This window comes from Macaca thibetana, chromosome 2 (assembly GCF_024542745.1).
Source record: "Macaca thibetana thibetana isolate TM-01 chromosome 2, ASM2454274v1, whole genome shotgun sequence".
Classification (NCBI taxonomy): domain Eukaryota; kingdom Metazoa; phylum Chordata; class Mammalia; order Primates; family Cercopithecidae; genus Macaca; species Macaca thibetana.
Window position 1 is genome coordinate 6,948,857 of NC_065579.1, and position 17,201 is coordinate 6,966,057.

General features: G+C 35.8%; 1 protein-coding gene across 7 annotated transcripts in view; it reads right to left on the reverse strand.

The window, feature by feature from the left end:
• Positions 1 to 17,201, reverse strand: part of CCDC50 (coiled-coil domain containing 50) — a 179,718-nt gene that overhangs the window by 123,046 nt on the left and 39,471 nt on the right. For 5 of the 7 annotated variants that reach the window (XR_007723317.1, XR_007723318.1, XM_050779266.1 and 2 more), the window contains exons 5-10: positions 13,324 to 13,441; positions 8,029 to 8,565; positions 3,328 to 3,443; positions 2,856 to 2,900; positions 2,655 to 2,759; positions 693 to 772 (exon numbers count right to left, since the gene is read on the reverse strand). Coding sequence is in view for 5 of the 7 variants with exons in the window: in XM_050779266.1 (XP_050635223.1) it covers positions 693 to 772; positions 2,655 to 2,759; positions 2,856 to 2,900; positions 3,328 to 3,443; positions 8,029 to 8,565; positions 13,324 to 13,441 (1,001 nt within the window). In the remaining 2 variants the exon portion in view is untranslated. The remainder of the gene's footprint in view (positions 1 to 692; positions 773 to 2,654; positions 2,760 to 2,855; positions 2,901 to 3,327; positions 3,444 to 8,028; positions 8,566 to 13,323; positions 13,442 to 17,201) is intronic. The other 2 variants (XM_050779270.1, XM_050779271.1) reach the window with 1 other exon arrangement.

Genomic DNA, 17,201 nt, shown 5'->3' on the forward strand with positions numbered 1-17,201 from the left:
TTTAGTGTTACTTTTTTGTCTTGTTTTTAACAGTTCTTCACATTCCAATCATGATTTCCTTTGAAAGGTAACAAAAAGCAATTAAAAAAAAAAAAGAGGTTACTTCCCCAGAGACTTAAATGTTGACAATGTGAGATAGAAAGACAGCATCTGCTCCATAACTATGACGCATGACTGTTTGAGATAAATCAGAAAGTATGTACACCATAGCCACACCTATCTGCCAAGCAGGATTTAGACAGTCTGCAAGGATTCAAGATTTTGTCAAGGGCACTGGGACTCAGAAAGAAAGGAGTTTGAGCATGTACAAATGTCACACACACACATCGGTGTGGCTATGAAACCCGGTAAAAATTTACAACTCGAAATTTTTATTTAGGAAAAAAAGCGACTCTCATTCCCCAAGCTGAAAGCATAAATTCAGTGAATGTAGAGGTAAGAATCAGTCCTAACAAAAAGTACATCCTTCCTTATCCACCCCAACTTTTGTAAAATCCTGATTTGATGTGCACAACTCAATTTAAGACTGGAAATAAAGTTTGAAAAATAACTCTGAACATCTTGACACTACCTCACAAATGCAGACTTTTGGATCTCCTCTCCAAAAAACATACACTCTTCTTAGGCAACTGACATCTCCTTACTCACCCCAAAATCAACTTCCTCATTTTCCTTTTCAGGTGTCATCTTACCGTGCTGGCCTTTCATTCTTAGAACGGTGAGGTTCATCACTCTCTTTCGACTTTGAATATGCTGCTTTAGCTGCTTTGGGCTATGGACAAAAATACAAACAAACCAACAAAAAATCACAAACACACATCCAGCCCAGATTCATCAAAGGGAATAACATACACAATCCAGAATCATCAAAGGGAAAGATGAAGTTTAGAAAATATGTTTATCATGCCAAGCTCTTCCTCAGTAATTTCAGATTAATTATATTTACTTGAGCAACATAATATATTTATATATATATAGCCACTCCAGAGGTAAAAAACTTATAGCTGCAAAGGTATGCTTTGGGCTTACATGGAAGGTGTATTTAGCCCACTCATCTGACAGCCTTGGTCAGAGCAGCCAGAAGAATGGGCTAAACACACAGGAACATGCTTCCCTAGATGGGTGTGCTCGGCCACTGATTATTAACGTAATAGCTACACGGTAACTGACAAGAACCAGTGGACGCCCAGAGTCTACGGAATCCAGGTTTGTGCACTCGAACTTCTTTCCGCACACCTGTCTTAGGCTGATTTCCAGCCAGTAAACTAAGGCACATTCAAGTCAACTTTTCCAAGAGAGGAACTGTATCAGTACCAGTTATAAAATAAAAATTACAGAAGTCATGATACTTGCTAGAGATGTGGCCACTGCCCTCTGACACACTTGATTTATAATCCTTAAATACTTAACCTTTCCTAGTTAAGGTAGCAAAGAATCTGAGTAACTCCTGGGCAATTATTTGTGGCTTAATTTATTTAACAGAAGTATTTGGGAATCCGTGACTAAAACAGTATGTTAGAAAAAATCCTGAATTACTGAGTTAGTTAAAAGAGAGAGCTAAATATAAATAATTAATATGAGAATAATACGTTCATTGTTTTGAGACTAACACTTGGGTGAGCAACAGGAAAGAGTACAGCAATACTATTAGCAGGGTTTCTACACCTTCTTTTTCCTCACAACCATTACTGAGACTGTGAGGTGGGACCAGAAGCCCAATGGAGGAATTGGTTCAAGAGAGACCGGTGCTAAACACCAACTGTATCAGGAATACACAACCTAGGTTTCATTCTTCTGGGCCTAAACTCCCTCCCTAAAAACCCTGTATTGTACAAATTCTCTCCCTATTCCTCCACTCTTTTTCCACCTAGCTTGACCTTCTATTTGTTAGCTGTTTATGCTTTGTCTTCCTCTGTACATTTTACACTACTATCAGAGAAATGTCTTTGTCTTTCCATGGAGGTCCAAAGTGTTGCCCTGTGCACTGTCACTGATGAATAAAGCCTGCTAAACTGGAACTTGCAACTACCACAGCAGAATGAATTGCAGTAACTGCTTATTTTGTCTACAGTTTCTGATTAATGAGGGGAAAGATAACAGTCAAACTCATTCTAGATAGGTCTTGCACTGTGACATAAATAATAATTGTGGTGATAAGTATGTATCTTTCAGTCTGCCACAAACCATGTTACTTCAAAGGAAAGAGAAACGGGTACATGATAGAGATGAAAGATAATGTAAGCACAAAGAAAATAGAGACGGGAAGAGAAGTTCATTGTGGAAAATACGAAAGCATGTGAAAATATGAAAGCATGTGAAAATATGAAAGCATGTGAAAATGCTACATTCTTCTATAATCAAAGTACTGTATATGAAAACTAAAACTGTTCATGACCAGAAGCACTTGCATTTCAGTCAGTCTTAAAGGGAACAGAATGAGTTTTCAATCTTAGCAGTAATTTTTTACATATTTTCAAAAATTCAGAGATTTTTCATGCTGATGGAACCGTCACAGATCAGATTCACATATGCAATACAGATCATTTATATATCCATATATCCTAACTATATTTGCAGAGCTTAACTTAAAAGCAGAGTCCCCTTTTCATTTCTAATGTTATTTCTAATTAGAAAACAAACAAAACACACTCTACCTTCCACTCAGGGTCTTGCTTTCTTTTGTCCAAAGATGGTTTCTCCCGCTCCTTGGCTTTTTTGTAAGCTTTCTTTTCTTCAGCCATTAGAAGTCGAGCGATTTCCTAAACAAAACACAGTGAATATCATTAACTGCAGAGTTGCAGAAAGAAATATACTAGGATATTTCCAAAGAATATCAGCTAAACTCATTAACTTACTTCATCCTGAGCTACTTGAGCGGCTCTCATGTCCACCTGGGTAGCCTATGATATCAAAAATACAAAAACAAAGAATTTAATTGGAGTCTATGTTGTGCATTTTCAATATCCTGTTACAAATCAAGCTGGTTTATGAAACTAATTGTGACACACGTTCCTGAGGTTGATAATCAGTTGGTAGGCTTTCACCAACCAGAGTAGGAACTCTAGATTTTATCAAATCCTACAGCAGGTTCATGGAGAACTATCGTGGAGATGGAGAGATGGAGTTATGGACTTCATTGTTAATGCTTACTCACTAAGCAAAACTGGATACTTTATTCGTATTGTCTTGATTTTTCCACTCATTAAAAAAAAAAGATTTCTCAATTGATAGAGGACTATTAATATAATTTCAAGATGGACTAAATTCACACACACGAAAAACAATACCCATCAATATATCTAAACTTTTGCCTTCAACTTTGCTCACCAAGAGTTCTTCTTCTTGTAGTTTTCTAGCAATTTCAGCATCATACCATTCCTGATCCCTGTGGGTCGTTCGTGACGGAGCAGTTACAGTTTCTTTCATCACTCTTGGCTTAATTCCTTAAAAAAAAAAAAAAAAACTCAATGTAATAAAACAACTGAGGATGTTTTCTGAGAAGTTATGAATTTAAGATAAAGGACATTTTCTTTAACAGCTAACAATGACCATAAGACCTCCACTCCAGAATTCAGGGTGCGGCGCATTAAAAATATTTTTGCCTTAGGAATGGAAGTGGCAATGTAGACAATGCATGCATTTAAACAAAGATATCTAACCAAGCCTGCCTGGTAAAAAGTCCACTCTCACACAGTTTCTGCAACAGCAGAAAATTATCTAAGAAGTTGCAAGTGAGGCCCCGGAAAAACACAAAGTGAAAAAAAAAAGTCATTGAAAACAAAAAGAATTTAAAGACAAGCAAATTACAGAGTCAGAGTTTAAAAGAGGCTACACTGTCAAGGCTGGAGGAGAGGAGAGGCTTCTATTTATCTCAGTCTGCAAACTTACTACTTCAGAGGGAGCAGAAACAGCAGCACCTGGTAGTCACGTGATAATACCTGTTAGACAAGCAGTGGCCCTGCCATGGCTTTTGCTCTGAGAGTAAATAAACCCACTCACTTTAGATCTTCCCCACAGCTTTGATCAGACTGATGGCACTGTGACATCTTAGGGAAATATAACATCAGAGCTATACTGAGAGCACAATGATCAGAGTTCTATTCCAATTTATTCCTATAAAGCAATTCTGGCCTTAAAATTTTACTCGACAGTGTGAGTGTATTATATTTAGAATTAATAAAAATTTTGAACACAGTGAACAAGATTATTCATCTGAAACAGTTCATTTCAGTAAATTAACTATTCAGAGGACAAAGAAAATGTACTCCTGATTGTCTCTTTATGCCAGTGGTTGTCAACCAGGGCTATATATTTAAATCACATGAGGGTGCTTTGAATACATATAAAAACATTTGCCCCAACCCCACAGATTCTATATTAAGTACCCTGGGTGTGCCCTGTCCTTGGGTAAGTTTGTTTTAAAACTCCCCAGTTGATTCTTACTAGCAATTAATATTGGCATCACCTGTTTAGTGTATTATATCCATTAAAATTACTGTAAATTAAAATGCTTTTTGTCAAAATCCCTCACCACACTTGACTCACTTGCTATTAATTTAAAAAAAAATAAAATACAAGCAAACACTGGGCAAATGATGAGAATGTAAGTATTTTGTGAAGCCTATCTTTGTACAACTTTCAACCTGGCTTCTGTGGCTTCAGAAGCCACAGACTCATACACATCTGTATTTCCTTCAAAGACTAGTAAACATGGCTTTCTTAGCTTCAGACCTAATAGAACCTGATTGCAGAGACCACTTCAAAGCATCTCTAGAGCCACTGAGTCTTATGCTGGGCTGGGCTTAATGTAGATTTCTGAGTGGTTTGGGACAGCAAAAACAACAACAACAAAAAAAAAAAACAGTGGCATAGTCCCAAGAGTGGACCATCTGAAATAGAATATAAATCTCCCTGAGTTATTTAGCTTAGTCATAACTAGGAAGGCAGATTTCAGAGAAAATGAAATTAGATATGGAACTCAGTACTGGGCAATGTCAGTGGACAAATAGTCTGCTATATAGACCATGTTCCAATGTATAGAAAAAATGATGCTTCAGTAAGCAGCCCAAAGCTTAATTAAGGATGACGGAACATGCCTAGCTCCTTCACTTTTGTCATCCAGGGAAATAATACAGTGGGATGTGCTCAAATTTCAAGAGACCAAATTTTCTCCACTATTACGCCTTCTTAAGTACACCACAGAATTAGCCAAGAAGATTTTTCACTTTCAATGTTATTAAAGACACATTGTTTTAAATTCTACCAAAGGCAATATTCCATTGAATAGTCTAATTCAGTTTGACAGGATGATAACACTATAACCTCTGGCAGTTAAAAAGAGAATGATGACTCAGTAAGAGTCAGAATCTGAGGTAATATCTCTCAGTTGCAAATATTTAGAGGGGAAACGGTTTATTTAAACCCTTGATGTATCATTGGAATGTGTAAATCTCATTAAGTAGAAAATCCCCACAGCTTGGAATACTAAATTTCTGCATTGTCAGGATGTCCATTCTCTGCAGTGTCCTCTGGACCCAAGGTGATAAAAATTTTTGTAAGGATATAGAAAAAGAACTCACAGAGAAGTGTAAGGCTGTCAGTAAAGAAAACAAAGATGTCTAAATTTTTTTTAATGTAATTAATGAAGGAAATTAACAGACTAGCTTCCGTCATCTCAGTATCCTAAACAGACTCTGGAAACTAGCTTTCAAAAAAGTGGGTGAGTGGTATTTTCAAGTTCCATATATATCTTAATTTAACACTTCCTTGTTTTTTTTCCATTCATCATCCTTCAGTTGGAGAACACAAGAACATCCCTAAATGAACACAAAACTTCAGCCTTAAATAAATTTACAGAATAAAATTGTTTAAAGTACTGATATTCAAGATAAATTTATTCTGAGCTTGGAATAAGGTAAAATGATAGATTCTTTTTGATATCATGTAAGAGTATTTGTAATAAGCCAGTCTGACATTTAGGGAATGCCACAGTATATCTGACTAACAATTCACAGCAGAAAAGTGCACATATTTTATGGCCCTATGAGTTGAGAAGTTAACCTGCAGAAAATGATAAGCTGTTAAGAACTTATACTCCAACAGAGAAGTAACTCTGAAAGGTTAGGTACACCTATTGCCCTGTAGATAGTTATCTTATACTTAATTTAAAATTTCATTTTGCACTCCCTTTCAACTGATTCTATTAATGCTGCTCCGCAAATGCTCTTAGAACCAGCTGCTTGTCATCCTACTAGTTTCTTCGTTATTAAGTTAAATGTAACTTTGGCTTGTCCTAACAACTTTAAGAATTGTGCTTTTACAACAGCAAGAATAGATGCCACTGCCTAGTAATTATATTTTAATGTAATCCTCTGACCTGTTTTCCAGGAAGTTACAAAATCAAATGCCTACAGAGGCTAGAAAGGTAAAATGTAAAAAGCAAGCTGAATATAAAATGATAGAAATAAAGCAGCTCATGTTGTAGCCATTTTAATATCTGCCTAGTAACACGGTTTTCTAATCCCTTGTGGTGGCAAAATAAAACACAAAACAAAACATTTGCAATTCTAGTAGTGGAGCCTGTGAGTCAGTGTTTAGTGTCATGCTTCCTAAGTCTACTTAAAATATCCTGGAGCATAACTAAAAGCCATAAAGCCTAACTAGCCCTCAGAGCACTCCTGAAAGTCAGATTCACAGAAGCAGAAACGTAGAGGTCAGCGTATCACCATTCTTCCTCCATACTTCCCCCACGCCTCTGGAATCCCAAAATGTCTTTCCAAACCTGAAAATGGTGTAATTTCCTCATAAACCTACTCAAGATAGATTATATCACACTTTCCTCTATTTTTCCACAGCTCTTTGTGCCTCCCTAACAAAGTGTATCTAGTTTGGAATTGTTTACAAAGCCATCTTTTTGGCTGAAATCCAAGCACAAAGCCGAAGACAAGGATATTTGCGGCAGCTACTCAGAATGGCTTCTGGAACTAAATTTTAATTTTCTGCATAACCAAGTCCTTTAATAAGAAATAACATGACAGGAAAAACCAACTTAACCTGAATCCACAACCTAGAAACAAGTTCTCTGACCACAGATAGGGCTCGACTGGCTCCTTGGTACTATGATTCCTAGTGTTACAGCCACATGGAAAATACCACCTCAGCAGTTTATAGAAAACAGAGCCATTACTGTGTCAATGATGAACTTCAGAGTTAAGCCTCAGTGGTGCCAGAAATTTGAGATTTATCTATAATATTTACCTCATTCTTACATAGGTACCAATAACTTACCTGTATTGGTACTTTAGAACACCAACTGTAGAGTTAGAGCTGGAGAAAGTTAGAGCATAAAAAGTAACTTAATGCAGTGACTTTAAACTTTAAGTTCCTAAGAATCCACCTCCATGTCTAAAGCATGTCCAAACTGCCAGGCCTTACTCCAGAGATGATAATATATGTGAAACCCAGAAATTTCCATTTTTAGTTGACAGCTGATTCTGATGAAAATGAACTGAGGCATATTATTTGAAAAACACTTTCTTAGAAGACTGCCTATCCAATTCATCGTTTTACAAACGAGAAAGATGAGGCCTAAAAAATAAGAGTATTTCCGGCTCTATCGGCCTTTTGGTTAGACAAACACTATCAAGACAGGCTCATCAGCTCTTCTGGGTTCACTGAAGTAAAACCAGAAATTCGGGAGTTTTGATTTGGTGTCAGAATCTCTGATACACAGTCTCAGTAAATGAAGAACCACATCTGGAATGGGTACCTCTAATAGAGCCTGGGCCTGGAATAACTCTCCAAGGAATCAGTGCATTCTCACAGAAGGAAAAAGTGACAACTGTGTTCCTTCTTCTTACAGATCTGAGATTAAGTGTATACCTTTTACAATATGTTGCTCTAGGATTTATTTCAAAGTCATGAGCACAAACTGGAGAGAAAGGAAGGCTGCTTAAGATACTTATTAAATTCATTGGTTTGTAGTTATATACATGATACCAGGACTTTATCGAGACTGTCCTCTATTACCTGGGTCATGGAGGTGGAGCTGCTCCTCACTCTCTGCACTCTCTGAGAATGGAGGAGTCCTGGGCCTGTGTCTCCTTTTTCTGTGCTCACCTTGCCCATGGTCCCTCCCATATACAACTTCCTTGCAGTGAAGCCCTGCTTTTTGTGAGGACTTGGGTGAAAGTCGATCTTGGTGTCGAGACTGTTTTTCCCAATTTCGAGTCTGATGGTTATTCTTAGTCTCCCAGTCATCACATTCAGTGCTCAGAAACACTTCACCACTGATTGTGGGAAGCAGAGGTCTCCGGGGCCTCTCCTGAGTGGACCGTTTCCTTTCATGCTGCTCATTGTTAATTTGGGGCTTGTCCCTCTCTTTGCCAGAGCTAGAGGATGACAGGGATCTCTCTGATGAACGATGTTGTTCTGGCTCTTCCAAGTTCTCCACTGGATGTTCTGGTTTCTCTTTCTTCTGCTTCACAGTCTTTCCATCTCTTTGGAGTCTACAAGGTCTTGAGAATCCAGAACCCAATTCCCTGGCCCTCCTTGACCCTGGTTGGTCTGAGTGGAGGCAGAGGGATGTGAAAAATAAAAATGCAGATTAATTTAATGAGAGTATGAACTCATTACACAGGGGAGAGTCTGGGCCCCAGTTTAAGGTACTTTAAAAATGGAGAAAACTGCTTTTCCAACTTAAATTGAGAAGAGGGGATGAGCATTACTGAAACAGTTCATGCATACCTCAAGAATTCTGGGTATACAGTCAAAATGGTAAGAAACTAAGATTAAGTGAAACAAATGTGAAAGAAGAGCCTGATCATGATTAGGTAGAGCTAACAACACTTTAATATTTGCCAATAACAAAATTATAGCCATTAAACATTAAGTTCTATTTATAAACCAATTTGAAACTAATATAGAGTAAAAAGAGGTTGAGAAATCTTGTAAAACAAACAAATTAAGCTTTGTAATTTCAGACAGAGGCTTTCAAATATTCTTACTGGAAATGTCAATAAACTGTATCAGAATATTGCTAGTTTCTCTTGAGTTCAGAGGAATGATCCACAGATTTTTATATTCCTCCATCTGTCCACTTTATGTGGCCAAAGCAAACATACCCAATCACTTCAGAAAATAGCCCTCTATTACAGTTCCACGTAAAAGAGGGTCAAGTAGATGAGAATTTTAAGTGAGTACGTGACCCTGTTATCTTCAGATAACTGTTATCAATCTTAGTTGAAACTTGGCAAAGGAAAAAAATTCAAAGGGTTGCTTTGATGGAATATATAAAAAGGAGTTGCTTCCTAAATACATTTCAAAAAACTGTATTATTTGTATAAAAATACAATATATGCTAAGTATATGTCCCCAAATTTAACATAAACTTCAAAAACAGCACAAATATAGTGCTTTTTCAGGTCGTTTTTAGGCACAAGTATAATGTGAAAACAAAGGCAGCAAATTCATATGCACTTTACAAGAATATACTGATTTAACATTTTCTAAAACTTTTACTACGTTTTAGAAATAAAAAAAATCCCAATTCCATGGAAAATTGCTCTGATAGCTAAGATTTCGTGATGGCATTAACCACTCGCTGAACTGCATCAAAGAGCTGCCGTAAGTTGATGAGATATAAAGAAAGTAAAAAACTATATGTTTTCCTTTAAACTGTTTCATTTGATATTAATCTGTTAAAGGAATACAGCAAGAAAGAGAGATGTGCTAAATGTACCAATGATGTAAGTTTCCATTAAAAACCTCAAATTGTTTCCTCTTGAGCTTTCCAGAAGAAAAGAAAGCTTGCTTCCAAAGACAATACTAAATTAAAATCTGTTTTCTAAACAGTCTGTACAAGTATTTATCTTCATCATTTATGGTTTATATTTTACATAAAATCAAAAGCAAAACAGAAGAATTACCCAGTGATAAAAAAAAATTACCTGCTCTTTTAAATAAACTATTATTTTAAGTCTATCATGACAACATGAGAATCAAGTGACTACTGCTGTAAAGTTATATAATACAGACCAGCTACTTAATGACCACATCCAGGGAACAATGGTTTACAGTGCTAATAAAAATGGGCTCACTCACGAGTTGCACAAGTGAAGCCTACCTTCCAGCTCAAAAGAAACAAAAAGAAATGGGTTTTGACATGAATTTGTGATGTTATGATTTTTAATTCCTTCTAAATAGTTAATTGATATTCATAGTTTTACTTTTAGGAAATAAGTTGCAGAATTATTACAGAGCTGTTACTACATTTTTACAGAGCTGACTGGAAAAAATTTATTCTCTAATAATAAATTTGTTGTGACAGCTTTAAATCTTGGAAAGAAAAAGATGAGGTGAGGAATCTATCTGAATGCTTTAAAACCTCATACAGTTGAGGACTGAGACTTGTTTCTTGAGACCAAGTTATTTGGCAAATATAACTTACTCCCTCACTGCCAAAACATATATAGGTATTATGTATTGGCATATACATAATACATATATACACACACACACAATATATTTATACACATATAGATCTGCATTTTATATGTGTGCCTCCATGTTTGGCTTTCAAAACAAGAGAGATATACAAAATATTACATTATACACATATAACACTGATATATGTATAAACGATAAGTACTTTACCAAAATTGCATTATTTGATCTTCTTAACATGCAAATGAAGGATTTACTTTTATAATCTCCATTTTATTTAGTACATAACTTCATTAAAATTAATATTGTTCTAAGGAGGGGATAGGACTTGAACCACAGTCTTATGACTCCAAAGACCATGACTTTAAAAAAAAAAAAAAAAATCACTAATATGACTTCAGAAGAGGCTTTGAAAGAAAAACATGGATTCACTAATAAATAATATATGTCATTTAAGAGTTGATATAAATTTGACAAATGTTTAATACAATTTTAAATTTGTAGAAAATCTATAAATAATCATTCTAACAGATAATGTATTAAAGTTCGAGTTAAATAAAAGTTGAAAAATCGACCATTTCTGTAATGATATACTGCGATTACTATGCAAGTGAGGCAAAAAATCAAATAGATATACAAAGACACACAGAGAAGTATAATGAAAGAATATCCCAGATGTGTTGGAAAAGGACCACTGCAAAGAACTGAAGGATTGTTTTGTAAATAAGAGCTGAATTGTAATATGGTTTCTGTGGAACTGAACTTGGTCTAACACAAGGGTATATTCATAAGGACTCTATGTTCAACAATATATAATCTCCCAACACCACAGCTGAGGCAAGAGAAATTTGAGTATTTACATGCACATGTTCAGGAGGTCACCACTTCCTGTGCCTCAATAGTCCCCCAAAGTCTGTCTCTCCCCAAAGAAACAAGCATATATGCTACTCTCTACAAATTTATCAGAGTAATGAAAATAAATATAGAATACTTTTAAAAGCTTTTATGTGTCCCTGAAAAACCAATAAACTCTTAACATAGTATCCTGCCCTAAAGAAACAAATCGGGATGACAGTACTCTGATCAAAAAGACAGGTTTGATCTCAATTCAAGTCAGTATAAGGCTTTAAGAGGGGAATCCTAAAATTAATACTTTATTTGATTCCTTGTCATCCTTATGCTTTTGTAGACTGAACAGTTTAAAATAATAATGTTTACAGTGAATACACCTCCAAAGCAGAATTTTTAAAAAAGAGAAAAACACCGGACCACATTTCTAAGATTTAAGTTGAAGGTGAAGAGTAACACTTTACTTTCTGATCTTTAGTATAGCAAAATGTTGCAGTAAGTTTTCTTTTTAAATGACATAACATATAGATTCATCAGAAAAACCAGCAAAAAGAAAATGGCTATCAAAAAAGAGATGAGTGTTTTACATACAGAGGAAGAACACATCAAGCAATAAATTGAGAATCAGCCTGCTGACTAAAAAGGCTGAGCTCTACTGATTATGGTAAATTTAGAGCAAAAAATGGTACTGGGCAAAATTACACTCAAACTATAATAATCCCATCACCTACATATACATTGCTTTCATTCTACTCATCAGAGAAACACATACTTACCTTTCATAATGGAATTACAGAAAAGCAGTTGATGACTGGTTTGCAAGGCCCTTTAGGATCACTGACCTTAAATTCCTTCCTCTCTAAAAGTTGCCTTTAGGTTTTGTTCACTTGCGATCCTAAGTATTGGTCCTCAAGCTGAATTTCATTAAATACTGACACTTGAAACTATAGGAACGTCTTTGCTTTGACAGGTCTTTGAAAAGGACTCAACAATACTTGCAAATACTCATTTCCCAACACATTTTTAAGATAAATAATCACCACCACAACTGCCACCACCACACCATCACCACCACCACACTGCAAAGCAGGCACCAGAGAGGCGAAACTGTGGGAATCACTCCCTCAGAAATCATACTATACGGTAATCAAATAGCAAAGAAAGGATTAAAAGAAAAACAATGAACACGGAAATCTTAAAATTTAATATTGTTTGTCATCAGCAGGCTAAACCATTGGCCTAGGTTTAAAAGACAAGAAAGCACAGAACAAAGTTTCGTTACCCAGTAACCGATGCATGGTATACCTTCTTTCTTCATGCCACTTTCCTGCTTCAAACAGTACCGCCCAGACTTCTTGAGAAATGTTAAGTCCAGAGACTCATCCACCATTTTCCACACCCCATTTATGTGCTTAGATTATAATAAAGCATTCCAAGTTGCTGAAGTTTAAAAGAATGCATGCCAATTCTTACAAAATCATATTCAAATTTGAGCAGTCATGAAAGTGGCTCTGGTTGTCCAACTAAAGAACAGATAAGGCCAGGCACAGTGGTTCATATCTGTAATCCCAGCACTTTGGGAAGCTGATGCGGGCGGATTACTTGAGGTCAGGAGTTCAAGGCCAGCCTGGCCAACATGGTGAAACCTCGTCTCTACTAAAAATACAAAAATTAGCCAGGCGTGGAAGTACATGCCTGTAATTCTAGCTACTTGGAAGGCTGAGGGAGCAGAACTGCTTGAGCCTTGGAGGCGGAGGTTGCAGTGAGCTGAGATAGCACCACTGCACTCCAGCCTGGGTGAGAGAGCAAGACTCCATCTCAAAAACAAAACAAAAACAAAACAAAACAAAGCAAAACAAAACATGAATTTATTAGATTCAAATAGAATTCTGCCACATATCTAAATGTACCCAGTGCCGGGGGATAAGAGAAACATTCCCAGATCCCTAAGGTCACTTCATGAGCAAAATTAAAGGAGTGTTTGATGGTTGAGTCTAAGGATAGAATAGATCATGATGCAGGAATTGTTACCTCCATCTTCATAATAGTAACTATCTGTATAAGCACGGGTTGCTGGGAACTCTGGAAAGTGTTTCTTTCTCTTTTTTTCTTCCTGTAACTCCTTCTCTTGCAAAAGGCGAGCTATGTCCTGCAAAGACAAGATAGAATGGAAACATGCATTACCAAAGAACAAACAAACTCCATACAGTGGGGCGTGACATTCCACTGCCAAGTTTGTATGTGCTCTGTCCATGGCTCTCTAGACTTTCTGGCATTAATTTCACATCTTCAAACGCCAGATGATTGCTCAACAGGAGTAGCACATGATCTAGATAAGTGAGACAGGCTTTTTTTAATTGAAATTTAAATCTAACACAATATAAAGACATTCAAAACTCAGTACTTCCTAAAGCAAGTTACGCAACAGAATTTTAAAAACACATATTTGTGGGTCCTTTTTTCAAGCTGATGATTCAGTAAGTCTAGATGGGGCAGGATGTAGTAATCTACAAAACTTTATAATTATAATTTAATTTAAAAACTATTGAAAAGAACTCTTATGGGGATTTTGATTTCACTTTGCATTAGAATACCACTGTCTTAACTGAAAAAGAGAAAACAATCTTCCTTCTGTCTCCCACCTGTTCATCCCCAGGCAAATTTTTAGCAGTTATTGAGAGGCACTGTGAGGCACAGAATGATGAATAACATTCCGAAATGTTCCGTAAAAGATCATCATCCTTTTATGAAAACAAAAGTTTCATAGAAACTTTTAAATAAATAAATAACTACAATAAAATTAAATTGTAAATGCCTCAAAAAAAAGTCCACGGGAGTACAAAAGAGGGAATACGATTTTTGCTTAAAGGAATCAGTACAAGATTCTGCATTGTGTTCAGCTTTGAACAGAGAACTGAATTCCAACAAGCAAAGTCGAAACAGGAAACGTCAGCAAAGCTGTGAACATTTTAATGGGCACCTATCTAAGGAACAGCCAATAGTTCAATTAGAACATGAGACACGGAGTGCTGCAGAAAAAGCTGAGGCTAGAAAAACAATCTAAGGCTGGATCACAGGAATTCCTTTTAGACAATCTTAAGAAGTCTGGTGTCTGTAACATAGGGGATGAAGGATTACTAAAGGTTTTGAGCTGCAGTGTGACAATGTTCTGAATCTGAAGATTACTTCTGTGAAAGCCCCATAAAATAGCCTATAAACTTATAAGCTCATGCACACTTTTAAGGAGAGAAGTCTATAGCTATCATCAGATTCTTAAAGGCTCATACAAATATGGGAACGATACTCACTGGTACAAATGGTAATAACAATCACTGGTAGTTTGAGGTACTTACTTCTTTATATTTATCAATAAGGAAACAAGAAGTACTAAATGTTAACGTTAACGTTCATTTAAAGCAAGAATTACTATTCTTCAAATTTCATGAATAGGTGCAAATGCAAAATACATTAAGATGGCAATATACAGTTTAAAAAAAATTTAAGTGAATTAATTTTTTTCACATCTATGCAGAAACAAGCTGGATGCTCAATCTAGGGAGTTAGCAATATTTATCCATATCCTCAGCTGTTTTTTTAACTATTCATCCAAATAGCCTTACAAATCTGACTTTATGCCAAATACAAACTTAAAATGTACCATTAAAACACTTGTAACTGACACATATATACATACTTTTTGATAAGTAATCTATGTAAACGCCCATGCAACAGTGTCAGACACTTGTGGGCACTCACAAAATGCTGCAACTCAGAGTGAGAGGTGAAAGATAACATAATCCTACTTAACACAAGTATACTTTTCATGAATAGAACTCTGAATTTCTAAGACTGATGGAAAAACTATCTCCTAAATCTGGAAGTTAAAATTAATCTCTTTTCCAGTTCAAGTTAGACATGGCCTAAAGAGACACTGGGAAAGAAATAGTCACTACTAATATGAATTTGAGGGGAACTTCAATTCTTTATCTGTACAACGAAAAGTCTGAACTATTCAATCTTAAAAAAAGCCAAATATCTTTGACTCCCTAATGTATCATTTTAACAACTATGTCTACCAGGTGCCAATCCCTGTGCCAGATTCTTTAGCTTTAATATCTTACAAAGTAATGTATCAATCAGGAAGAGAGGAGAGGGACAGATACCCTATTCTCCAAAAAACTATTATTTGTTACAGAAGAATTTTCCAAATTTCTATAATGTTTACTACAGAAGTAGAAAGAAATGTAAACATTTCCTTGAGCTGTATGTTTACTAAGCAACCAGAACTATATTTTCCTAAGTGTTTTGCTTTACAGTAAACAAATATTTCCCCCACTATAACTGAGGAAAACATAAAGGAAAATTACCAGGTCCAACTTCCAGCAAAAATTATAAACTACGCTCCACGGACCTAGTAGACACAGCTTTATTAAAATGATAAATTAAGGAGTCAAAGACATTTGGCTTTAAGATTGAATAGTTCAAACTTTCCATTGTACAGATAAAGAATTGAAGTTCCCCCCAAAATTGATATTAGTAGTGACTATTTATCTCCCAGTGTCTCTTAAAATCATGTCTAACTTGAGCTGTAAGAGAAGAGATTCATTTTAACATTCAGATTTAGGGGATAGTTTTTCTATCAAAGTCTCAGAAATTCAGAGTTCTATTCATATAATTGCTTATAACTGCCCTCCTGCTACTGAATTTAGTCCTAATGGAAGCATAGTAATATGCCACTCTCTCAGTGTAAAGAACCAGGAGAGAAAAAAAGAATTATGCCCCTTCTTTATAATGCATTAGTTAGTCAAAGAAAGTGCTTTTAATCAAGTCAAAAAAATAATAATCATAATATGTCATGCACCTTAGCACCCAAACTCTTTTGCTCTTTTAAGCTCTCAGCTCTTTTCTGAAAGAAAAGGTCTGCTAGGCTTGAGGAAAGAAAGGACAAAAATTCAATGGAAAACTGCCACTATACTATAGCTGAGGTTTAGCACAAGTCCGCTCTCCTCCCTGCTTTCCAACATTACTATGCAATGAGTTTTGTTAGATAATTTCAATACAAAGTAAATCCCCCTGCAACAAGCTGAAGATGGCAATTATCAGTCACAGTACTTGGATGTAGCTAACCAGCTTAGTCACCTTTGATGTAAACAATCTCCTTGGTCCTCAGCTTCCTTCCTGTTAATGGTAAGTCTAGAAGAGCACTTTCCAAGCCTGTTCCTGAGAACACTGGTCTCAAAACTTTATCCAAAAAAAAAAACCCACAACTTTCAATAGAAATCATGCAGCATATCTAACTCTTCAAGATGCATATTAGCAAATTTTAAAACTTTAAAAGAAAAAAAAACACCTGTTATCTTCCAGTAACCTGTAATTTTCCAAATGTATGACAGAAGCTTCTGTTCACATTTTTAAAAAATTCAGGTAATTAATGTTCTACATAACTTGGGAAAACAAATCTAAATGAACTGTTAGGCTCTTTTAAAGTCATTTTTAGTTATATTTTAATTAATGAGATAGACTTCTGGGCTGATATGTAAAAATAACCCTGTTCAATACAAGACTTCCTAGTAAACACATTAATTGAAATGGGAGTTTACCATTGTATCTCACCTCTCCCTTCTGTTACCCAAGCTCAGCTAACTCTGGAAAATTTGAAACTATAACCATAAGAAAGGAAACAGTTAAGGATCTCTAGAATACTAGAGAAAGGTAATTTTAATGAAAACACAGATGTAGTGATTCCCTTCAGTAGACCAGACATGTGCCCTGTGCCAAACTCTTTAGCTTTAAAGAATAGTGCTATGAGCACTAGGGGATTGGTATATATGGTAAATATTCTTAAAGTTCTTATCTTGCGGTAAAACAATTAGCATAATGTAAGACGTGAAAACATGGCTTTAAGAGAA